This window comes from Durio zibethinus, chromosome 20 (genome assembly GCF_047325235.1).
Source record: "Durio zibethinus cultivar Kanyao isolate XHJ-2024 chromosome 20, ASM4732523v1, whole genome shotgun sequence".
Lineage (NCBI taxonomy): Eukaryota > Viridiplantae > Streptophyta > Magnoliopsida > Malvales > Malvaceae > Durio > Durio zibethinus.
Window position 1 is genome coordinate 835,646 of NC_143181.1, and position 18,924 is coordinate 854,569.

Genomic DNA, 18,924 nt, shown 5'->3' on the forward strand with positions numbered 1-18,924 from the left:
CTTCACCTATTTATAACCATACAAACTTGCCCATTAAGAATCATTCTCCTCTTAGAATTCTTTTCCTATAAGTCAAACTTGCCTATTAAGAATCCCTTTCCTTTTAGAATTCTTCTCTTGCAAGTCAAACTTACCTATTAAGAATTTTCTTTCTCTTGAAATTCTTCTTTTGCAAGTCTTTTTGTCCATCAAGCAATATCTGATAAATCTCAAACAAATCTCTAACAAATTCCAAACAAATCTCTTATGGGATTTGAGTCAATATTCCCAACAATTATATACAATTACGGTTCCTTTTTTTCAACGAATATCAGATAATTACTCTCCGAAACCACACATCTGTAATTGCTCAACTTTGTCCGCTTTTCAAACATGTGACACAGAAACATGAGAGAACAAGAGAGGATGACAACTGACAGGGTATTGTATTTCTGTAAGCCACTTAGTTGGTTGATTTGATGCACTCATTTACAATGACTGGGGGAAGTAAGATCAGGAAAATAATAAACGATTCTAAATATAAGTAAATTTTTAACTTAATACATATCTGTAATCCATAATTGCTTTATTGTCTGGGAAAAAAAGGTTCGGCCTCTATTACTAAGAAAACTCGAATATTATATCTATGATGATCCGAGTTACTCGATCCAAGTTGCGCCCAACACCTTAGCCACGAAGCTATACCTGTCAGCGGCTTCATCTATCTGCAGCGTAAAACTTCATAAAGTAAATATAGTTCAGGGACCGATGATGGCTAATAGATGATATGGCTGATAAAAGTGGTTACCAATTTATGTGTTGGACGTCCATATCCATGTCCGGCCTTACACTCAATGCGTCCGATAATCGGTTTAGTCTGGGGACTATTCTCCAAGCTCGTACACAGAACATATTGCATTGTCTGAAAAGAACAAAGAAACCGAGTACCTTTTCAAACAGCAAAATTATAGGAGGAAAGGAAGTAGGAAAGAGAGGAGGGAGAAAGAATATGTGTGAGGAATTTCAAGAGCTTGCTATGCAGGTGTATCAAACAAGTAAAACCAGAACGCCAATTGACGAGGAACTTACTGCCAACATCTTCAATGAATGTGATGGAACGACACGATCATCATGATCTGCGGTCAATAGCATGGTGGATGGATATTGTGACAGCTCACCAGGATGTTTCTCCCATGGTCTCCTTACATTATGTAATGGTGAGTACCTTGGAAAGAGAAGGTAAACTCAACAGTTAGTCCTACGTACAAAACCTTGTCAGAAGGTAATTCACAACCTCCAGTCATCTGTAAATGGGTAATAGAAATTTCGACTTACTTGATAAGCCATTGGAACTCTTCTTCTTTGTCAGAACAGCCAAAATCACAAGTCCAAGCATGGCCTTCAAAACAAAATTTTAATCAAAATATAGCAGTGAACTTTTAATTATATCAAAATAAAGAAGATAAAACACACAAACCAATAGTGAACTTGTGAAATCGCAGCATGTCCATCACACCAACATGAGCCAGAGCACAACCGAAAAGTTCAGGTCTCTGCCAAAAAGAAGAAATGGGATTTTTGTTGTTTTAACATTCTCTGATAATGAAAAACGATAAAGCCAAGGGGAGAAAAAGTTTTGTTATGCAAACTTGATTTATGGAAGCCCCAACTAGAAGCCCACCATTACTTGCCCCTTCAATACATAATTTTCCGGGCCGAGTATACCCAGAAGTTATTAGATACTCAGCAGCAGAAATGAAGTCATCAAAGCAAGTTTGCTTCTTGGATAAGGCGCCAGCTTTGTGCCATTCCTCTCCATACTCTCCACCGCCATGAATGTTTGCGATGCAGAAAAAGGCACCAAGATGCCTAGCAAGCACAATACGACTAACACTAAATGATGGTGTCAGACTGACGTTAAATCCACCATATCCATACAGCAAACATAGGTGTGATCCATCCATATTAATATCCTTCTTGCCAACAATGAACATTGGAATCTTGGTGCCATCCTTACTAGGCACGAAAACCTGAAACGGAATAAAAAGGAAAATAAGATAACATACCAACGGCAGAACAACCAAGTTAGAAAGAGGTCACCAACTAAAGTAGAGCAGCAATAATCACCTGATTGATTTTGAAATTGGAGCGATCAAATCCAGGCACACTAATTTCACGAAATATCTTCATTTCTGGAAACTCAATTCCTAAGTTGCACTGGTATATAATACCAGGAGTAAGAAAGCTAGTAAAACCGATGAAAGCCGTACTGTCTTCACGACGAGCAGAAATCCTATAAACAGTTCCTATCTCAATGGGCAACTTATGCAGCATGGAACCTGTTTTCAAATCCCTCACTTGGAGCACATATTTCACATCACTCAGATAGCTCACAATCATCTGATTTCCATTTACAGCACATGCTGATTCAAGCACATCTTTATCATCCTCTGGAATAACATCAATCCACTTACTGGGTTCCTTCAGATCTACTCGAACTAATTTATATTTTGGAGCACCTTTGTTTGTCATGAAAGTAAACGATGAATCATCATTAGCAACGGAAATATATTGCGCATCGAATTGATCTATCAACTTAACAAACGGGAGTGGGCCATTGCTTCCCCTAAAACCTTCAAGACCTTCAGGAAGTGCAGACATGTCGCAGTGGTACAGTTTATTAACGGGGCCACAACCCTCATCAATATACAAGAGAAGATACTACACGATAGCATTCAGAAGGAAATTGAAACAAATTAATGGAAAGACATCAGCATTCCATCAAATTGGACCTACATAGAAAAATGCTTAAAGATCAACTTACCCTCCCATCATCCGTCACTCTTCCACTGAACATGTGCTTAGGATTTTCAGGATCTCTCCAGCATAAAATGTCTTCAGTTTGATTTGCACCAAGGAAATGATAGTATAACTCATGATTAACGTTAGCACTAGTTTCTATCCCAGCATCAAGGTTTTCTCCATCTCTGCATCATAATAATAGAATTAGTATAGTTAATAAAAGATACTAGTCCTTCAGCCCATGAAAGATGTAAACCAAATCTAGAACAAAAATTCTAACATGCCATGATAGATGCAATTCTTTCAATAGATGAGAAACCAAGTCAGATTATTAGGTTAAACAACTTTACTAGGATAGACAGCATATGAGAAAACATGACAAGATCATTAACAAGTCAATATCTGACAGAATCAGAGGACAGAGAGATATTTCCAAGAAATAGAGCATAAAGTTTGCAGTAATTTAGTGAAAGATGAGTATGAAGTAACAATAAAAGTGAAGCTTTGTTTTGGGTTTGAGTTCAAGTACATTACTTGAACTTACTCAAAAAGATTGTGTTTCTATTTGCTCGATTTCTCAAATACTCTATACAGAAACAAACTTACACAGCGTTGGAAAACATTACACTTTAGTTCATTAACACGATCTTTTTCCTACTAAAAAAAATTTTTATACTACTGCTTACTTGGGCACTGGATAGCGGCTATAGAAAAACCCTTTGCTATCATGTGTCCAGCTGATATCCGAAAACTTTATCTGAATCATAAGCAGAAGATATTACTGTGAGTTCATGTTGAACAATAGTGAATAGACTCTTCACCACTAATGCGCAACAACTCACCCATGATAAACTATCAGGCTCCCCTGTTTTATCCTCAACTCGCATTACTTTAATCGTCACCCAATCACTTCCACTCGAACTAAGCCCGTAAGCCAAGTACTTGGCATCCTCACTAACAGAAAGCGCCTTTAAGGAAACTGTTCCATCCTCACTAAGGGTGTTGGGGTCAAACAAGACCTTTGGTTCTCCATGTAAACCATCCTGAATCCAATTGGCGGAATAAAAAAATAGCATGAATGCGCTGCTAAGCATTAAAAAAAGTGCTACTACTACCATTTTTATTGAGTTTTTTTTTCTGGCAAACCTGCATAAAAAGGACGTTTTGTGCTTGGAGCCCGGTGTTATGGAAATAAAAATATTTATTGCCTCGCTTAAACGGCACGGTGTAGCGTGGATGATCAAAGAGGTTTGTGATTTTCTTGTGAAGTTGACCCCTTATCTCGCACTTTTCAAGCACTGATTCTGTCAGAGCAACCTGTTTCTGTACAAACTCCTTTACTTCTTCAGCATCAGAATCTTCAATCCTATATGTAAATATTACAAGAAAAAAAACGAATTACTATATAAACTAAGCAAAGCACAATGTCCAGAAACAAAACAAAATGAAGGAAAAACTTTTGTGAATTTCCACCAAAAAAAGAGATTTGAGACAAAGTGAATTTGGATTACCATCGATAAGGATCAGCCACCTTAACACCATGATAATCATCAACCACAGACAGGTCCCTGCGAGCTATAGGATACTGCAAAGTGCCTAAGGGCTCCTCCAAGAAACCGAGAGAACCCATGAATACAGAGCTTGAACCTGGCAAATAAAACTACTTAGAAGTTGGAAGAATTAATCGTCGAAGGTGTTTTTCGCCTATAGACAAATTTATTTATAAGGCAGGCGCTTAAACCGGAATGTGTGATAGATGAAGTCATCTTAAGCCATTTCTTGAGGAAGTTGTTGGCACTGTGGGTGTTTTGGGGATATTACGCCCTTAAGTTGTCGTCATTGTGGCTCTAATATGTTGCCATATTTTAAAATTTTCCACTCCTGGTTGATTGGAAATTTTTTTAAAATTTTCTTGGTCTCCTGTCCTTTTAGGCTACGGTAGCAACTGCCAACTAGCAATTTGACTTGTCTGTCTTATGACTTTCAAGATAAATGTTTTCAAGACTTTGAGCTACTCTACAAATTTTTTCCTTGAAGTTTGAACTCAAAGGATTTTGATTTCCAAGTTACTTCTTCTGCCAGAGAAATCTATATAAGATGAATTTAAAGTCAGAAGCTCGTTTAAAAGGACTCTGACTTCTACTTTGATTTGCTAGGCTTCCCACTAATTAGGAGGAGCCGCAGGATGAGCATATGATTTTTCTGTTGAAATCTAGCGGGTTCTGGTCCTCAGTAACTTTTCTCAAACTCTCTGCTTTGATTTGTATTTTGAAGAAAAACGATTCCTTGGGGCGGGGGATGACAAGATTTTGCTATCAAATTTTATGTAAAAAAAAATATTTTAACTTGTGAGGTCTTACAAATATGATTATTACATGTTTTCAACAAAATAAAACATCAAGTTTTATTTTAATATGCTTGAAGCAGAATTCTCAAAGGAAAAACTTGCTTGTCTTTTGTTCATGAAAACGCTATATAACTTCCAAAACTTTGTATGAATTTGAATGAGAAATACAACAATATATATATATATATATATTAGGTTTTAGCTTTTCTAGAAGAAAGAAACAAATCATAAATTCAGTGATGGATTAAAAAGTGTTCTCTTGTAATATATATATATATATATATATATATATAATCTACAAATCTACCACTTCTATCATAAAAAGTGTGTCAACGGATTTTTTTTTTTTTTAAGGATGTCCATGAATATCTTTCCACACAAGGTGGATCCATCTCTCCACAAATTATTTTTTAGTTTGGTCAATCACAATAATAAAAGATCTGGTTAACAGATCAATTAAAATTTGTTAAAAAATATATTTTTTAAAGAATATGTCACCTATAATCATTAAATTATAATTAATAAATTAAAATTTAAAATTATATGGGATCTATTAAAATTTTATATGAAACCTACACATTTGATAAACAAGTATATAATTTTTTATTATAAATGAATAATAGAATGATTATAATAAAAAGAATTATAAGTGAAATGTAATTTCGTTTTAAGTTTAAAATACTATTTTGCAAAAGAAAGTTAAGTTTAATACATTATTTTTTACCAAGTTCAATAAAAAACAATGAATTAATTATAAGTTTTTTTCCTTAAATATAATAGTCATTAATATTTTTCAATAATTAATAAGGAATCTCATGTTAAGGTCCTGCTGAAGCAAATTGTTGCATTTCATAGTCAGCAGGTGATGGGATTGGGCCTTGATGAATTGGAAACTGGGAAGCAGGATATGTTGGTGCAATAAAGTGTGTAGTTCTGGCGATAAATGTCGTCAAGGCTGTCAACGAATAGGTGTTATTTCCTGTTTTAATTATTCAACAATAAAGTAACATCATCCACAACTCTCTGTCAAATGGAAAAATACTACGTGGACTTTAATATGGATCTTAAGCAGGACAAATCTTCTTCTAAAATTAGTATGAAAAAATATTGTTAAATGAACCAATTAAACACCTTGAAAACTGAATCAAGTCACAATCAGCTCATTCATATCTTTATTTGATGAGTTTTTTAGTCTCAAATTATAAACATAATAATAGAGTAATTGGTAATGGAGCATGGACCAAGATTTACTTGTTCAAGTCTACATTTATGACTTGCAAAAGCAATCCCAGTGAATACTACAAAATTTATTTTTGTAGAACTAACTCAAACAAACTATCCATATCAAATTAAATCCATCAAAATAAAATAAAAAAATGCATTAAAAAAATATAAACCAAATCAAACAGTACAATTTAAAATTAAATTTCAATTTTCCTTTTTTTTTTTTTTTTCAATCCTAACATTAACCTGCACTACATTCCCATTAACACCCTCGACCAAAGCCCCATCCTGCAATTAAACCACGACACTCATGAAATGTGAGCGCGTGGTAACCCATCTCCAAAATCGGTGCGAAACCGGTGCGTGCTAGTCACCGTCCATGAACCAACCTGGGGGCGTTCATCACCCGCCAATTAAAAACAGAAACCGCCACTGTTCCGTTTGTGGGGACTGGTAAATGCAAACGGCAATATGAAAGCCAATGCCAAAAAAAGAAACAGAGCATAGTTTCCTTTGAAGGCTTTTTTTTCTTTCTCTCTTTTCAACTCCACTCTACTCTCTGCTGATGGTAACCATTACTTCAACGGAAAAAGAAAATCTTATGGTCCCGTAACGCTGGCAATGATTTGATAAACTTTTGGAAGTTTGTCGAGCAATTGATCTTGAAGAATGGGGAGCGTTTCGTCCGAAGAAGGTTTCCATCAAATAAGTGACCGGTCCGAGAGTTACAGTTTGACCGCCGACGTGAGCGAATCTGAGAGCTCAAGTCGGTTTTCATGTCGTCATTTTGACCAGCATGATGGTTCGAGTTCTTTGACCTCTTCGCCGCTCGCGGGGCCAGAGTTCTTTGATGGTTCTGGTTTTACGGCGCGGGTTCCTGTGATGTTACCGGTTGTCGGTGGTAGACACGTGGTCATTCCTGCGAAGAAGGCGGTGGAACCAGAAGCCAACATGTCCGGTGAGTATATTAGCACTTACTAAATCGAGAGTTGAATTTGTTGCTTTGTTGAAGGTCTGGACGAAATTTTTGTTAATAACGGTGAAGACCGAAGGCTTTGAGTCGAACATTTGCTGCATTTGCTAGCCTACTTAGTTACTGACGGTTGAATAGATCTGTTATCTATTTTGATCTCTTAAAGCTCTGTTTGGTTGCATAGTTTTCCGTTGGTTATTTCGCTTTAACTATATACTATAAAGCAGCAGCGGGTAAATAGGGAAAATGTAAGGCTAGAATTCTTTTCTCTCCAAGTTTTCTGGTTCAAAGCGCAAACAAAGTCTAATAAACTGAAATGGTCTTTTGCAGATTCTGAGTTGACTTTGTTATTCATCTTTGTTTTATTTGGATTAGTTGTGTTTCAAGTATTATTGATGTTACTGCAGAAGTAGATACGATGAAGGAAAAGTTTGCTAAACTTTTGCTTGGAGAAGATATGTCAGGTGGAGGGAAAGGAGTTTGTACTGCTCTTGCCATCTCCAATGCCATTACAAATCTTTCTGGTTAGTTCTTTAATCTGCATGTCATTTTTTGTTTTAGTTTATTTTGATTCGTCATTAACAAGAGGTTGAAATCTAAATCAATTTCGTATTTTTTGAAGCTTCTGTGTTTGGGGAACTATGGAAGTTAGAGCCATTATCACCACAAAGGAAGTTGATGTGGTGTAGAGAGATGGACTGGCTTTTGTGTGTAAGTGATTCCATAGTAGAACTTAAACCAGCATTGCAAGAGTTCCCAGGTGGGGGAACCTTAGAGGTTATGGTGGCCCAGCCACGCTCTGATCTATATGTAAACCTACCAGCGCTCAAGAAACTTGATGCAATGCTGCTAAGCATTCTTGATCGCTTTCATGATTCTGAGTTTTATTATGCTGATCGTGGGGTAGTTATTGCTGATATTGATGAAATTGAGACATTTGCCTCGTCTTCATCTTCTGGAAGGCCTTCTGTTAGACAGGAAGAGAGGTGGTGGCTCCCATTTCCTAAAGTTCCTCCTCCTGGTTTATCTGAAGATACAAGGAAGAGATTGCAGCAGTGTAGGGAATGTACACACCAGATCCTTAAGGCTGCGATGGCAATTAACAGCAATGTGTTGGCTGAGATGGAAATCCCAAATGCTTACTTGGACAGCTTGCCCAAAGTATGGAGACTGTGCTCTATATTATACAAAATTATTCCATGTGGCATGAGATAAAATATAGCGAGATGACAATGGATATCAGATGGGGAATCCATGAGACAAACTGTGTCTAATATTCATGCATTATCATGTTTCTGAAGTGCGTATTTATCAACTCACCATGCAGCTTGACTGATTAACTTTAGGAAGCTTATTATTGGTCATGCATCTCTTTGTTTCCATTTTTCTTCTTTGTGGGTTTCAGTGTCCTAATATATATATTTTGAATTTTTTTGCTTGTCTTCCAGTCTGGAAAAGATTGTTTGGGTGAGATCATCTATCGTTTCTTAACTGCTGACCAGTTCTTCCCTGAGTGTCTTCTTGATTACTTAGACCTGTCGTCAGAATACACTACTCTGGAAATGGCAAATAGGATTGAGGCTTCTGTGCATATTTGGAAACAGAAATACTTGAAAAGGCATTCAGTTCGTGCAAAGGTTGGAAAGTCATCATGGGGTGGCAGGGTTAAGGGTTTCGTTGGTGACATAGACAAGAGTAAGGTTCTAGCTCAGCGGGTTGAGACACTCTTACAGAACTTGAGGCTACGGTTTCCAGGTCTTCCTCAGACTTCTTTGGACATGAGCAAGATTCAGCATAACAAGGTAGTTCCTCTTAGCATGAATTAGTATTGAAAGCAATGTAGTTCTTGTGCACTATAACTTGTTTCCATCAATGACGTGTGTCTATATTCTTTAATATGTCCGTATGATTTAATATTTATCCAGAAGTAGGGAAAACAACGATCTGTTTGAATATCAATGCTGTTTGAACGGAGTCGAAGATGCATATAATTTGGAAGTATGGAGCTAACTGTTTTGGATGAAATTGACAATGTGGCATGCATCCTTAGGTAGATAAAACGAAGGAGTGCTGTTATAAATTATATGCTCCTTTTTTTTTTCTTTTTCGTATTGTTTTTCATCTTCCTTTGTTTGCCTAAAATGCTGTAATATGCTAAAGGTAAAGGGATGAAAATAAAATCCTTCATATTTTTAGGATGTAGGACAATCAATTCTTGAGAGCTATTCTAGAGTCATGAAAAGCCTAGCTTTCAACATAATGGCAAGGATTGATGATCTGCTACATGTGGACGATGCCACAAAACAACGTGCAGCAGAGGAGTCAATGTCTCTTCATGACCATGGGCGATTTGGTTTTGCTCTTCATAAGCAAAGGCAGATATCACCCGCTCCTTTCTTATTTCAACATGCTCCTTCTGGGACTCAATGTGCAATGAGAGCATCCGACTCTTCAAATGAAATAGGTGAAAGCCCTCGTAGGAGGATTTATCATCGTTTAAATAATGGCAATCCGAGAGACCCACTGGACGGATCACTAGAAAGGCTAGCGTTCTGATAAGTGGAAGGAATGACCTCTTGCATCACCAATCTGAAAACCTCAAAAAGGTTGTGGTACTAGTTCTGGATAAAGATCGAGAGAGATAGCTTATACCATCACATCCCGCTGGAAGCTGATTTGTCCTCCTGAGCGGTAGTGAAGACGATTAGATTGAATCTTTTGCATATTCCTTTATATGATTAGACAAACAAAGTAGAGATTTTTCTGACACTCGGATATTAGTTAGGCTGAATCTCTTTAAAGTGTCACCATTGTAGCAGGAACTACTATTTTTTTTTTCTGTTGCAGTTGCAGGAGTAGAGAAGTATATCATACATAAACAACCAGAACTTGGCCTTAGCGGTTGGGATAAATTCCAAGGTTTGAATCCCTTTTGCCTCGTTGGACTTCCTCATATTATATGTATAAAAAAAAAGTAGAAAACTATTATGTTCACCCCAGGCCATATTTTCTCCTTGAATTAATTCCCAAGATTTCTCTTTGCACTTTAGATGTGTGAGCAAACATCATAGGATTATTACCTAACCAGGGCAACCTTTTCAAAGGAAAATGTGTGTATATAAATATATATTTATCAGTGGAAGACTGCTGGAGAAAATGTGGCAATGGGATCGAAGAATCCAGTGCATATTTTCTTTCAATTTCTGCCGAAACATTGACGTTGAACAAAGTAGAATGGAAATGGAAATCTTTTATCTCATATTGAATTCTTAAAATTGGAAGAAGAGAAATGAAAAACCATTGGATCTGTGACTGTTAATAGGGCGGATCAACTTCCGCACAATCTCAGGAAGATGAGGCTTTGGGCTTTGCAAGCTACTGGATAACCTACACTCAAAATGAACTGCACCCAATCTCAACCACCTAACCTGCTTGTGCGTGGCCCAAACTGGCCTTTGATTTGTCTGTTATAAGTTTTAAGGGCCCAACTCTCCATTGCTGCAAAGAAGAATGCAACTCTTAAATACATTGGCAATTTTTTATGTTCCATATGAATTTCTACAACACAACTTGAAATTTTACTAAGAAATTTTAAAATATTCATCCAAAATTTATATTTGTTTTAAAAAAAGGTATTTCTAGTTTCTTCTTATTTATTAATATGATTTCTCAAACTATATTTTTTAAACCTTAATTTTTCAATCCGATCACAAAGTCGAGCTAGCTTGAATGGAGTAAGTCCTTCCTACACAACACTATTTAAAGATTTCCGCACTTAATTTTTTTAAAAATTTTTTTAATCTTATCTAAATGTTTTTAGAAAAACAGTCAATAAATATTATTGAACATAAATAAAACAAGTAGTAATTTCGTAGACACGTACATTTGTTCTTTAATTACTTTTGTGATAGAGAGAGACGTGCTATTAATTCCATCAGATGGTGAAGTTATAATTGCCCCTTGATTCAGGGTCCAGAGGAACCAAAATGAAGGAAAGGAGATTTTACTGGTGAAAATGAACCCTAGATGCATACTTTTTGCAGGAATCAACCCCAAAACTAACCGGGAGGAAAAAACAAGGAAATCTAAAAACAAACACCTCTGAATGTAACGGTTCTCATTCGTTTTGAGTATCATTGAAGTCTTTTTATTCCCTTTTATTTAAGTCGTTACTCTCGACCAAAATTCTTGACTCATTGACTCAAAGCAATTGCATAAGCAGTAAATAGTGGGTAGGCAATAGGCAGTCAATGATTGTCCACTGGCTCCACCACTATTAAGCTCTAGATCGCCGATGACATGCCAGGGTCCAGCCACCTCCGCAGTATCGCTCCCAGCTTGTCCAATATCCTCCATTCTCGAAAGCTCATGAAAATCAATGAAGTATAGACCTGATGAAACTATCACAAATCACAAAAAATTGGTTAACTACTATCAAAATCCCATTTCGCTCTTTGATTTACTCTCCCATTTTCAAAAACAAAAAAGCTCAATAATTTACCATCATAGTTCAGAGATGAAAGGAAAGAATAAGCTAAAGATTAAAAAAAAAAAAAAAAAAAAAAAAAAGAGAATTAAAGGACTGAAAAAATCGCCGTTCGGTTACCACAATTGAATTTGGTGATCATATGTTCATCCACACGCAAGGCAAAGGCCCGTGGGTTCACTTTTTTTTTTCCTGTTTGAATTTAACAATTAATTAATAGTATTATTAGCATTTCAATCGTAAGGCTACGTACATAAGGGTTTGGGAGAGTGATTTAATGTATACAGTACTATAGGGCTGCCCTAAAACAAAAAAAGCTTCCCCTACAGATTTAATTAATACTACTAGCTAGTAATAAAATAATAGATGACTGACATTGTGAAATTGGTGGCAATCATGCATAAGGCAAAGAACATAAAAATCTTTTTGCTTTGATTGTAATCTGATATCTGATAATCAACATTTTTATATACAATAAAAGTATCAGCCAGCTGTTTCAAAAAACAAAAAGTTTAATTCAAAATTTTCAATGGAGTCATCATTTGCGTCTCATGAAACTCTGACAAAATCTTCTTGTTTCTGTCCTTTCTTTTTTTTAGGATAATTATGCAATTTCGGCCCTTTTGTTTTAAAGGGTTGCTTGAATTTTGATTATTAATTCACAAATCCTTCTACTTTACGAATGGTTGTAATCATGGATCTTTCCCAACTAAGATGCATACAAGAACAGTAGGCATCACATAAAACCCTACACAGAATAGAACACGATATATATAGAAGTACTGAGCCAAACAAAAAGAGAAGTAAGCCTTCACGTATTATTAGATGGTTGGGAAATGAAGCACAAAGAGTAGAAAATTAATATGTAAAAAAGAAAAAACTAGCTAAGGTTTTCAATTAGAAATCAAAGCTTCAAAGGAGATCTAGAATATGACCAGATAAGAAACAGAAGGCTATGCATGACGTTGCTCAACCCCTCAGACCTCAGTAGTCAGTACATAACTGCTGACAATCAAACCCTGCAGACATCAGAAGAATGATGGAAATAACAAATAGAGAGTAAATTTTTCTTCACGCTATTTTTTTCATAATCCTTCTTGTAAAATGAAATAGGGATCAGAAGCTGCCATAACGTGATCAATCTCTTCACTGGAAAAAATAGCATAAAACATAGTAAAACTGTAGAAAATCGAATGAAGATAGCCATAAGGAAATGCGTGGTTTTTACCTGAACCATTATCAGAGGGAGGGAAAGGCTGGAAGAAATGCATCATAAATCACAAGGGTTTTACAAAGAGAAGCCAACAGAGCCCACTTGGCAATATGCCCACCTCCATGAAAGATCAGAGGGGGAAAGAAAGGGCTTTTTCCATGATGGGAGGTGGACAGAATGCCAATAAACTCTGTCAGAAGCCCTTTGCAAAACCCCCATGAAAGAAAAAACCGGTTCTTGTATTCGCCACTGAATGACACGCAAAACACGCACACGGGGAGGAAGAGAAGAGTGTTAATGACAACAAGACAAGCCTGAGATTGGAGTAGGAGCTGATGGGTTCTCCCTTTTAAGATACAATGAAAGAAGAACAGTAAATAAGAGAGAGAGAGAGAGAGAGAGATATGGTTGTAATAAATTAAGGAGGGAGTAGAAGAAGAGGCGGTTTCAGACTAAAAAGACGGATAAATATAATCAGATTGGATGGTTCATTCCCCTGTAGGGGGGCATATTTAGAAGCATATGGTTTTTCTCTTCTCTCCTCTTCCCTTCCCCTCGTTACTGGTGAACAACCCAACTTTCCCTTCAGTCTTTTCTTGCGTTCCTCATCTCACCTCAACTAGTCCCCCCACTCTTATCACCCCCTCGTTTCTGCCGAACACACCCTCATAATACACCAACCCACTCACTCTCTCTTTCTCTCTCTGAAGAAAAAAGGGCTTTGTTTAGAGGCATCTTGGTTAGTATCAAACCAAATAATGACAAAACTAGAGAAAAATCGGTTTCATATTATAGCAGCTTTGTTTAAAGGAAGACATTGGTTTTGCTACAAGATTATGATCACAACCGCTTCATCCGTTAGAGGGCGATGGGGTCCTGGACATCTGTCACCTCCCATGAGCAGGAGATGAACAGGCAAGTATTTTTACCCATGGGGATTGAATTGAACTATCGAAGGCATGGACAGAGAACTAATTGAGCATAATTAGTGGCTTCAATGATATGTCTATAGTTAGAGCAACTAAAACTTTCAATTTATAGTTGTTTGTGTCAAGCTACAATCTTATATTATTTTTGAAAAAATAAGAAAAAAAGGTAGTAAGAGGTAAAAGTAGAGAATATTTTTTATGTTTACATTGTGAGATCGGAATGAAAATAATAAAGATATATAAAAATAATATGAATTTGTATTAATGCTGTTTAGACCTTTATGTTTATAGATAAATAATGGGATATTATTAGGGGACAACAAGAATAGTGCTGAGCTAATGTGGCATTAGATGTGTTAGATCGACCTAATATATCAAGTCAACATAAATGATAGAAATATATCTGATTGTCTACTAAAAGCTTCTAACAAAAAAAAGACACTATACCTTTTTAACCACTAAACGTCCTAACATCCTATCCTTCCATCAAGTAGTTTAAGTATCACACCATTGGATGTATGATCAATACGTTCTATGTGGATTAGGTAGGTAAAGGAAGATGATGTGAAAATTGGTTATTCGAAGTCGACATCATGGGGGAAATCAATATTGAAAGATAAATAGCCTTGCGTCATGTTTCGACTTGGTGAGGATCTAATCTCGCACATATGTCTTGAGTTGAGTGCATAGCCAGTTTGAAGGTTGCCGATAGAGGTAAGAAAAAAATCGAGAAATTCAAAAATTGATTAAAAACTGTAGTGTTCGATTCGATTTGGTTCGATTTGGATCGAATCAATTTTTTTCTTATTTGGTTCAAATCAAGTTCAAATATTAAATGTATATATTAAGTTCTGATCAAATTTCGAATTGAGAGATAAAAAGTAAAAAAAAAATCAAATCAAATTGAATTATATATTTTTCTTAGTTTTTATATATTTTAAATTTTTATAAAATAAAAATAATAATTTTATATCAAAATCTACTTAAATATATTAAAAATTTATATTAAAATAATATATAAAAATTAAAAAATCGAATCAATAAAATTCAGTTTGGATCGAATGAAGGTTTGGTTCAGATTCAAATTGGATTTTAAATTTTCATAATATTATACAATATTTGAAAAAATTGAACTGTTATCACCTCTAGATGTCGAGGTGTTAATTGTTTAGAATGGTCCGAGATAAATGGTGGAGTTCATCTGGTCAATGTAAGACTTATGTTTTATTTCGAGAGTTTGGATTCAAGTATCTATTTTGAATTTTAATGATAAATTGGGCATCTGATCTGTCCCATGAGGTTGTCTAATCTAGCCAATGTGACCTAAGATTCGTTCGATTTGACTATATTAAATGAGAAAAAAGGTCGTCTGAGCTAAAAAATTTAAAAAGGGAAGAGGAAAAGATATTTTCTCATCTTCACTCTGACACGTGGCTTCATTTTTCACCTTTGCTTTCTTTGCTCTTAGTCCAATTTGAATTTTTAGATCTTAAAAGCTTTTCGACCTTAAAGTTTTCTCAACTTTCTTTGATATGTATTTTTAACCATATTTTCTAGTATAAGTTCTAGGGAAGCCAAGAGTTTCAGGGTAGAACCTAGGGAAGGTCAACTCGAGCAGGACGATGACGATCTGATTCCATCTTTCATCAAGAATTGTAATTGTGTAAAGATGGCATTTTGGTTTTACTTGATGTACAAGGAAAGACAGCGATAAAACAAAAAACATGCTTGGGTAAGAGGATAACAGGTCTTAAGCACAGAGAAATTGTGTGCTCATATAGATTTTAATTTACAAAATCCATCATTTTTGCTCATCTCTCAAGTCGATCCATTTTTTATAGTTAGACTTCTTTTATCTTCGACTGTTTCCCCTTCTAGGGTTCAATCTCATCAATTTTTTCTAATTCTGCTCTTTCTCCTATCATTGTTTCTGTCATCACTTTTATTCCCTTTCAGTAAGTTCTTATTGAGATTAATTTTTCTCTCAAACGGTCTTTTTTCTCTCAAAGGGTCTTCACCTCGTTTTTTTTTCTCCTGGAGTTAAGTTGCTTTCAGCCATGATTTAGCCTCGAAATCCTGTTCTTGTTCAAGAGTTAGAGTGTCCTAACGGTGAAGATTCTGAAAATAAAGAGGGTTACATGGAGGAACAGGAAAAAAAGAGTACCTCGACTGAAAAAAGTGACGACGAGGAAAGAAATGCTATAAAGCAAGAATAACTAGTCGAGGTCCCTGTATATACTCCCTGTGACCTCAATATGATCTCTAAAAATGTGATGAGCGAACTAAAGGGTAGGATAAATCTTAAAGACTGTCTTAACATGTGTTTAGCTTATTATATTCGGGTTTTAACGATAATTTTTTTCCCAAAAAGGGATACAGTATAATAATATCAAACTTTTTAGATCTGATCATTGATAAACTAAAGCCACATCGATTCTTAGTATATTGGGATTCCTTCATGGTTTGTCTAAGGTTTTCACTTCATTTTTTGTTTGTTTCAATTTTTAATTCTTATAATTTGACTATCACTCAGCTCATTTTTAACTCTTTATTCCAACTCTGTATGATACATAGTTGCTTTCATTATTCTTTGTCAACATCTAAGCATTTTTTCTTCTATTTTAAATTTTTTTTTATTAAAATGTACCCTAGTGATAAGAGATGGTATTATGTAACAGCTTGACCAAATAAAAAATTATTTGTTGATTATCCAAACTTAATAAAGAATCAAAAGTTACTCTTCTTTTGATTTCAAAAATAAAAAATAAATAAAGATGTATGACCGAGATTGAGAGCATTATTGAGGTCGAGGCATGAAAAATAACAAATGTGTTTGACGTTTTATGGATGCATCGATGGCTCTCTCCATCTTGGATCTATCAAATTGGGATAAATAATGAAGTATACTCGTAGGGGTAGTTCGTTATTAATGCTCACAGTTGACCTCTCTTGAAGTAATAAATAAGATGAAGTATTGCGGTAAGTTTAAAATAATCTCGTAAGATTTTATTTTAACGTAATTTTTATCTAACCGTTAGCTTGATTTTGTAAAGATGTTCACCAACGATGACTTTTACTTCGACTTGTACCAACATGCCCCCAGCCTAAAAGAGGCCAAAAGAAAATCCAGTTTGAGGCTCTATCTCGTGGGGGGATAAGGTTGTAAACCCTTTAGCGCATCATTTTCCAGTAGCCCAGAAGAAAAAAGCTAGGGTTAGTCAGGATCTCTCCTTAATACAAGCATTTCTTTTTATCAAAAAATAAAGGGTAGAGGTTTTCTCTTCCTCCTTAAAGAACCTCTAAACCAATTTAAGGCCCAACTCAAAAAAGATCTTTACAAGGTTATAATATGCTCATATCGATGGATCTACCAAAAACCTCGACATGGTAAAGAAGTTTTACAAGGTCGTGATCTCTTATTTTGGTAAGTACTACCTGATTTCAACTCGACTTTATCATTGTCTTTCATTTTGCTAAATTTGAGTTCATTTTATACAGTCCAACAAAAATTTTCAACTTAGCCACTTGACAATACCAGTCAGGTTCTCTACCACACCTACATTGGAATGACCCACCTATTGAAAGTTAAAAAGGATATGGTTGTATTGGCTGAAGAGCACAAGAAAAGCTCGGACGCTTTAGGTATTGTTAGGTCTAGCTTCAACACATCCCATAAAAAAGAGACTAAGCAAAGAAAAATGAATGATGAGCTGATAGCAAAGCTGGAGGCTATCCTAATTGATAAAGCATCGACCAAGTCTATAAAAGAGCAAACTGAGCTCAAGCTCAATGATGCTCAGGTTAAGATAATGAGCTAAGCTCTAAGTTGGAAGCCAAAAAAAGAGGGAAAATTTGAAAAAAAAAAATTGATGAGTTCAAGGCTTTCAGTGAATTCCTTCAACTAAAAATGGAATTCTTCAGGAAAAATATGTTTGGTGCCTTTAACCTAGCCAAGGATGAGGTGCAATTTAAGTTTGTTCACCTTAACCTCAATTTCTCTAATATTGATATCAATAATATCATATCGAAGCCTTCTCCAAATCAACCTAAGGAGGAGGATAAAGAGGAAAAAATAATGATGAGGAGGCCATAGATGTTTAGCTCGAGGTAGCTATAAGGCCCAAGCACGAGGTGGAGGAGGCTAAAAAGGGTGAGACTGCTGCTCCTGCTGATAAGGATGTTGTTCTTACTATTGTTGCTATTAATGTTGCTGACACATGATTTTTTTTTATTTTTAATTTTTGTAAATTTTTATTAATGTATGAGATTAGTTTTTGTAATGACCTCAGATAGGAATGACTTAACAAACCATTTGTTAACATCTTTTGTATTTGATAAAAAATCAAATAAAAACTTTTATTTAATTCAGTCCAAGCTTCATCTTAGTTTTGTTATTATAATTGTTTCTTTATTCACATAAGTTTAAGCACAATTAATCAAAGAAGTTTGAGCTCAGTTAAATGAACTGAGGATTTACTTAATCACTCAAGTTAACATAACTTGAAAATCCATCTAAGTTTCAAGTTGGATTATGTTAAGTCGATTAGGTGTGAGCTCTTTGAACGTAATCTGGTTTCTATATTCAAGTATAAAATACAAGTGTGAGCTTGATTTAAATCGAGCTATTGATATAAAACTTTGAGTTATTTACATTTCATGTCCTTGAGATGAGGTTACCATTCATATCTTGTAGTTTGTAAGTTGCATCATAAATGATCTCTTTAACTACATATGATCATTTTTAGGTCGAGACAATTTGCCACTTCGATCATCTACTCCTAAGGTTTCAACTTTTCTAAATATCAGGTCATTGTTGTCGATATGCTTATGTCAAACCCTTTTATTATAGTAATTGGACACTTTTTATTGATAAGTTGTTATCTGTGTTAGGATTATATCTCTCTGTTCTTTGATGAGGTCTAGGTTAGCCCTAAGCATTTTCTCATTCACTTCTTTTGACCTTAACTCGAT

At 35.3% G+C, this 18,924-nt stretch overlaps 2 protein-coding genes and 1 long non-coding RNA gene across 5 annotated transcripts; 1 reads left to right on the forward strand and 2 right to left on the reverse strand.

The window, feature by feature from the left end:
• Positions 1-401: 401 nt before the first annotated feature.
• Positions 402-4,476, reverse strand: LOC111314767 (uncharacterized). 2 transcript variants are annotated; one of them, XM_022916386.2, is made up of 12 exons: positions 4,293-4,476; positions 3,928-4,147; positions 3,624-3,824; positions 3,468-3,538; positions 2,804-2,966; positions 2,107-2,700; positions 1,629-2,009; positions 1,457-1,532; positions 1,315-1,378; positions 1,069-1,204; positions 788-901; positions 402-704 (listed from the first exon to the last, which is right to left on the reverse strand). In XM_022916386.2, the coding sequence occupies exons 1-12, from the start codon at positions 4,409-4,411 to the stop codon at positions 639-641; spliced, it is 2,205 nt and encodes a 734-aa protein (XP_022772121.2). In that variant the 5' UTR covers positions 4,412-4,476; the 3' UTR covers positions 402-638. The 2 variants fall into 2 exon arrangements, with proteins under 2 accessions (XP_022772121.2, XP_089605201.1); XM_089749075.1 differs by having other exon boundaries at positions 402-717.
• Positions 4,477-6,850: 2,374 nt separating this feature from the next.
• Positions 6,851-10,371, forward strand: LOC111314768 (rop guanine nucleotide exchange factor 1-like). Its single transcript, XM_022916387.2, has 5 exons — positions 6,851-7,310; positions 7,733-7,849; positions 7,948-8,486; positions 8,774-9,127; positions 9,522-10,371. The coding sequence occupies exons 1-5, from the start codon at positions 7,022-7,024 to the stop codon at positions 9,879-9,881; spliced, it is 1,659 nt and encodes a 552-aa protein (XP_022772122.2). The 5' UTR covers positions 6,851-7,021; the 3' UTR covers positions 9,882-10,371.
• A 774-nt stretch (positions 10,372-11,145) lies between these two features.
• On the reverse strand, positions 11,146-14,244 carry LOC149512996 (uncharacterized). 2 transcript variants are annotated; one of them, XR_016330762.1, is made up of 3 exons: positions 12,747-14,244; positions 11,932-12,003; positions 11,146-11,725 (listed from the first exon to the last, which is right to left on the reverse strand). It is a non-coding gene; the product is annotated as an uncharacterized LOC149512996 (long non-coding RNA). The 2 variants fall into 2 exon arrangements; XR_016330761.1 differs by having other exon boundaries at positions 11,147-11,725; positions 11,932-14,243.
• Between the last annotated feature and the right edge of the window lie 4,680 nt (positions 14,245-18,924).

Bases quoted from the DNA above. Each gene is read 5' to 3' on its own strand.
- LOC111314768 (XM_022916387.2), top strand. From the start codon at position 7,022: ATGGGGAGCGTTTCGTCCGAAGAAGGTTTCCATCAAATAAGTGACCGG. The intron at 8,487-8,773 runs GTATGGAGACTG...CTTGTCTTCCAG, and splicing joins ACTTGGACAGCTTGCCCAAA to TCTGGAAAAGATTGTTTGGG. The intron at 9,128-9,521 runs GTAGTTCCTCTT...TCATATTTTTAG, and splicing joins GCAAGATTCAGCATAACAAG to GATGTAGGACAATCAATTCT.
- LOC111314767 (XM_022916386.2), bottom strand. From the start codon at position 4,411: ATGGGTTCTCTCGGTTTCTTGGAGGAGCCCTTAGGCACTTTGCAGTAT. The intron at 2,701-2,803 runs GTAAGTTGATCT...GCTATCGTGTAG, and splicing joins GAGTGACGGATGATGGGAGG to TATCTTCTCTTGTATATTGA. The intron at 1,205-1,314 runs GTAAGTCGAAAT...TCTCTTTCCAAG, and splicing joins GAGTTCCAATGGCTTATCAA to GTACTCACCATTACATAATG.